The sequence below is a fragment of the Benincasa hispida genome, chromosome 4 (assembly GCF_009727055.1).
Source record: "Benincasa hispida cultivar B227 chromosome 4, ASM972705v1, whole genome shotgun sequence".
NCBI classification, from domain to species: domain Eukaryota; kingdom Viridiplantae; phylum Streptophyta; class Magnoliopsida; order Cucurbitales; family Cucurbitaceae; genus Benincasa; species Benincasa hispida.
Window position 1 is genome coordinate 1,001,835 of NC_052352.1, and position 5,749 is coordinate 1,007,583.

General features: G+C 35.4%; 1 protein-coding gene across 1 annotated transcript; it reads right to left on the bottom strand.

Moving 5' to 3' along the window:
• Window positions 1-3,763: 3,763 nt before the first annotated feature.
• LOC120076378 (probable CCR4-associated factor 1 homolog 7) lies at window positions 3,764-5,282 on the bottom strand. The gene has a single exon (XM_039030192.1). It carries the CDS (start codon window positions 4,777-4,779, stop codon window positions 3,955-3,957), a length of 825 nt encoding a protein of 274 aa, XP_038886120.1. The 5' UTR covers window positions 4,780-5,282; the 3' UTR covers window positions 3,764-3,954.
• Window positions 5,283-5,749: the final 467 nt, after the last annotated feature.

Sequence of the window (5,749 nt, forward strand, 5' to 3'; positions counted from 1 at the left end):
GAGAAAATAGATATATAGTTGAAAATTACAAAGCATAAAACTAAAAAATGAAAAATGAAATAAAAAACAAATAGAAAAAAAATAGAACCAATCTCATTTACAAAAACTCTATCAGATATCCAAACTCAACTCATTCAAACACAGACTTCTAAACTCAACTCAACTCTCACATCAAACATAGACAATAATTAATAACTCAACTCAACTCTTTGGTTTTATCACATACCAAACCCCCCTAAATGATAACCTAAGAAGTACAGACACAGATACAGATGTATGATACGGATACGATACGGCAATACGTTAATTTCTAAAAAACTAAGATACAGATATGTTGAAGATACGTATTATATATATATATATATAACCTGCAAAAAAAAAAAAAAAAAAAAAAAAAACTAGTAATGTCAAGTGATTGTTGAGTGACTAGAGTAGACGGTAGGAAAAAAGTAGAAAATGAAAATTGAATAATGAAGTTGAGGATGAAGGAGGTGTGAATCATGATTCAATTAGTGAGAGAGAAGGGAAGAATGAAGATTTAATTACGTTTCGGATTTTTTAAAAATTTGTTATGTTTTATCATTTTTAATTTATTTTGTATTAAATCGCTCAATTTAAGTGGACTTTATGTTTGGAAGTAATTTTAAAATGGTTGAAATCACTTTTGTCATTTTCAAAATCACTATGAAACATATGTAATTCTTCAAAACTAATTTTGATGATATGAAAATTGCATTTAAAAGTGTAAAATTAAAAATTAAACTAATTTTGAGTAATTTAAAAATGAAAAAAAAAATGATTTTTGATGATTTTAAAATCACTCCTAAACATGCACTAAAATAAAATGAGTTATAAGTTGGGCTTAAATTTGAAACAAAAAATTGACCCACATATCTCCTTTACGAAAAAAATAAAAAAATCAGATATTTCAAATCACGTATCAAACACACGTATCTACCACGTATTTGGACGTGTCCGTATCTAATACCGATTTTCTACACAATTAGAAGTATTTGTACCTCCTAGATGATAACACAACCAAAAAGTTATATCCTTAATTTTAGAAACCAAGTCATCATCTATTTGGACCCAAACACTTTGTTAGTAATTGAGCTTCACTAAAAAGTGCAAAAAGAAAAAGAAAAAAAAAAAAGTTCCTAAAACATTCACATCACTAAACTCCACACGGGCTATCAACCGAAATGAGATGGTTAGTATAGTTTTAACAAAATTTACATAATGAAGCTGATATCTTTTTCATTTTTTTTTTTTTTACTTTTTATTATTTTCTTTTTTTATTACAAAAGATGAATGATCAAACCTCCGACCTCAAAAAAAGATCATGCCAACTAAGATCGTGTCAATTACCCATGAACTACAAAATAAGAAAAAAAAAAATAGATGCAAATTTGATAGCTTTCATAACTGAAATCAGCTTCATTATGCCAAATTAAATTTGCAATTTAACCTAACATTATTGTGTGGTCATATGATTGGTGAGCATATTCATGTGCAATCCATTTCTGTGCTTCTCTATGAAGAACCAAACAAAATGTAATGTGAATAATATGTGCTAAAATAGGGATCTAACATTAGCTAAGAAAATGAAAGAAAGCATCCACCAAAAACCAAATCCCTTCTTAACTAAACATATGGGAGAGAGAGAAGCCTTGAAAACTCAATGCAATCAACAATGGACAACAATCAATCCTTTCCCTGAAGAAGATTTGTCTGGTAATTCCCGAGTAGGTACGTTTGTGTCACACCACCATTACCAGAACCGACTTGCTCTACCCGCAGATGTACCTGTGCACTATATAGAGGAGTCTGTCAAACAGTTAACATAAGGTTTGTGCCTAAAGCATTGCAATTAGGCAACTCAAAGCACTCAAGTCCCTCCTGAGCTCAAGATGCAGCAACCCACAAGGGTGACTCAAAACTACTCTTGCAACAAGAAAAAAAACGTGAAAACATGAGATCATCATGACTTCACCTGCAGTATGTTATGAAACGAGACTCTTCAGCGAGGAAAGCCCGATCACTGCATAAATTGTCCAGAGTGCATTTCATGTAAATAGTTATCAACAGCCTAAATGCTCCATGCCCACCTCCTTGAATAGTTCTAATCTAAGTCTATTGGAAGCATGCCTCCCTGAGTGTCTTGTCATCTCAAGTTGTGGTATGGAAAGAATTTATGAACCCTCATCAATAAATCTAGGAAAGGGTAACTGGTAATACTAAAGGATAATCTGAAGTTTCCTTAGAACTCGAGGACATAGTTGTACAACCTATGGAACAGAACATATCCTCTTCAAGTAAAACTATCTAAAGATAATAATCTTTAGCTTCCTCGATTCAAGCCGGTGAGTGGGAAAGGCCAGGTATTTTCCTTTTTCTCGACTGATTGTACCATGAAAGCCACAAAACCAGTACCTGTCTTTTCTTCCTACTTTTTTCATGTCTTTTCTTGCTTTTTTCAAGTCCTGAACTCTTATAAAATACCTTGATATCAGGTACGCCATGAGATAAAGCCTTAATGGACATAGGATGGCAAGATGCTGGGAGTTCAGCTCCAGCACAAGAACAACAGGCCCAAAGAACTTCACCAGAAAATCAAACAAAAATACAACCAATCCCGCTCCACTAAAGAACACGAACATAACCGATGGAGCTTTTGAAAATGATTCCTCCATTTCACAACAAATTCCCAAATCTAGGCCTACTCTTAGTTTCAACTTGCTTAGGTCTCAGGCGGTTTACTGAAAGGCACTCCAGGACAAAAAGGTGTTAGATGCAACTTAGCTATCAGATCTCAAAGTATTTATTTGAAATACTTTAACCTCCATAATCTCATCTAACAATGGTCAATGGGTTAGAAATCAGAAAGTTGATTGTTGACATTCAACAACTGAAACATGCGACCTTCACAAAGAGATTCTCCTTAATATTTTAGCAAATGCATTGAATCTCGTCAAATATAGATACCAAGTAAGAATTGGAAAATAAAGTTTAGCGAGTGCTTACCAGACAAGAAGAGGATGGGATGAACACGTTTGAATTGATAACTTGGGTGGGTCAACCATGTTGAGTTCATAATAAGTATGGATCAAACATCACCTAAATAAGAGAAAATTGAAACTTATGATACCTGTAGAAAAATAAACAGGGAAAAATCTTGAAACTCATTTTACAAGTCAAGAATGTCTTGAGTTTCCTGAACAAATCAGAGAAAAAAGATGATATAACCAATGTTAGCCAATATTGTAAGATAAGAGGAGGTAAAGAACTGGTTACATCTAAACTCTGCTCAAATACCAGCAGCTGCACAAAACAGCTACAGGGAAGCCTCCAAAACACCGGACAGAGTCTGGGAGTTACATGGGCTCTAAATCTCCACAAAACTTGAAAGACTAAGATACATACAACAAGAAAGAGAAAATAAGCTCTTTACAACAAGACAGCCTATCACATTTTAATCAAATATAAAGGGCCCTTTCCTCAATTATGAGGTTTCAACAAGGATTCTGACAATAAAAGTGAAAAGGGCTAATTGTTCTATCAATCTTGATTAACAATTGTCAGTGTATGGTATAGATACAACGGCATTGACGCAAACACGGATAAATGGTCACATCAACAGGCCAGTTGAAGCAAATTTAACTTTGGAAATCAAATCATGGAGCCACACAGTATCTCAAGAAATATGTTCTCTATTCACCACTAATGTATTTATCCATCTATCTTTCACGTATAACAGTTTCAATGAATGAAAAGGCACATAAAATATAGCATTGCATCTAACAAAACAAGTTAACTAACTCAAAGAGTGCCATTAAGGTTTTATTGAAATACTAACTGCCAACTGCCATAATTTACAAGGGAAAAGGAAAAACAGATACAACCATCAATGCTTTAGCCAAATTTCACAATGCTACAACCACTTGGCAAATGTTTTCAATTTGTAGTCTGTCCAGGTTCGACACCGAGACCGTATAAAACACCTGCATATTTCTGTGTAGAACCATTGAAAAAAGTATCCCTTAACTTCCTGAAAGTACAGGCAGTAAGAAGGCTATCTGATCCTGCTTGATGGCAAACTCCAATCCTCTCCACTTCTAATAACTCTGCAAGCTTGTTCAGCCCACCATGGAAACTGTTGCAAAACCTCATCAAATGCTTGATATCATAAACCATTGGGAAATACATATGGATCAAATCAAAAAATTCCGCCTGGGTCTGTGGTAAGTTTCGACAAGTCAACAATTTCAGCAAGTACCCAAAATCATACCCGCTGTGGAACGTCACCCAGTAAATATTATCGTTTAACACAATCCCAGATGACATGAGAAGCTCAGCGAAGCGATTGACATCAATTCCCTCTTCATTGGTCTTCTTAAAATCAATACCACACTCGCGCAAAAGCTCAATGGAATCACTTGCATAAATATCTTCACAAATGTTGAACTCGCGGAAATTGAACTGCCAAATGCAAAACTTATCTGTGCCACAAGTTGGGAGATTCCCATTCTCATCAGAAAACGTAAGACCCAATTGAATCAACTTCAACGTATCGACATTCTCTTTGAGGGTTCGGTAGTTATACTCATTAATATTCTTGAAAGAACCCACAGGGCGAACAACCACGCCAGGGAACTCGGTATCCATCGCTATGTAGTTAAATTGGTCGACGATTTCACGTATTAGAGCAAATTCTTCCTCCAAATTATGGTTCCACACCTCACGGATATTAATCGATTCACCTTTCGGCAAAATCGACATACCTCGAATGTAAACAGAACCAACAAAATGGCGAAAACAGAAAACCCCACCACCAAGAAATGGGGGAAATTGAAGAGAAGGGTTCGGTTCGGCCCTTAAAACCTAACGTGGGGCCGTCAGAACGAAGAAGAAGGAGGAAATGAAATCTCCTTAGATCTAGACGATCTCGGAGACAGAAAAGGGGGGGAGTGAAGCAAATAAGCAGGAAAGAAAGAGAGTGAGGGATAGAACCCTAGATAAAAAGGAAAGGAAGCGAAAGAGGAAAAATGGGGGGGGGAAACCCCCCAAGGAGTTGAGAAAAGCGGATCTGACCTTGAAAAGATAAGATTGAAGGATGAAACAGAGAGATCTTAAAGCAGAGAAGTGTTGGAGTGATTGAAAGGAGGAGAGGCAATGGAGCAGACAAACAAAGGAGATGAGAGCTCCGCTTGGACCCGCCCTAAATGCTGCTTCATGCCGGTCTCATCCACCAGGATGAGGAAGACAAATGCTTTCGATGGATTTACACCTCTCAAACGATGTCGTTTTTAGTTATACGGCGTCGTTCATGTCTCTCTCTCTTTGTTTTGTTTGCTAGTGCTTTCATCTTTTTCCATTATTCACAATAATTGTTTGATTTTCGTGAATAGTCCATTCTTTACTATGAATATTATAATAAAAAATAGATGTCCATTTCTTAGTGTTTTAAAGGTCATGTATCGCCATTTATGTGGTTCATGTGCTTGTAGTAATTCATGCTCGCTGTCCATGTAAGTTCACATTCTACTTGTCATTTTGCTTATAAATAGTGATCTTTGGTGGATCTTAAAATGATATACCCTTTGTGAGAAATCCACATCAAATTCCACATTGTCCAATTTTGTAATGCTAGTTATTTTATAGTTTTAGTTTTTATTTATTATTATATTATATTTTTCATATTTGTATTCTCGTTGTGCTCCTCAATTTCATAACACGTTATCAGCACGAG

Bases quoted from the DNA above. Each gene is read 5' to 3' on its own strand.
- LOC120076378 (XM_039030192.1), bottom strand. From the start codon at position 4,779: ATGTCGATTTTGCCGAAAGGTGAATCGATTAATATCCGTGAGGTGTGG.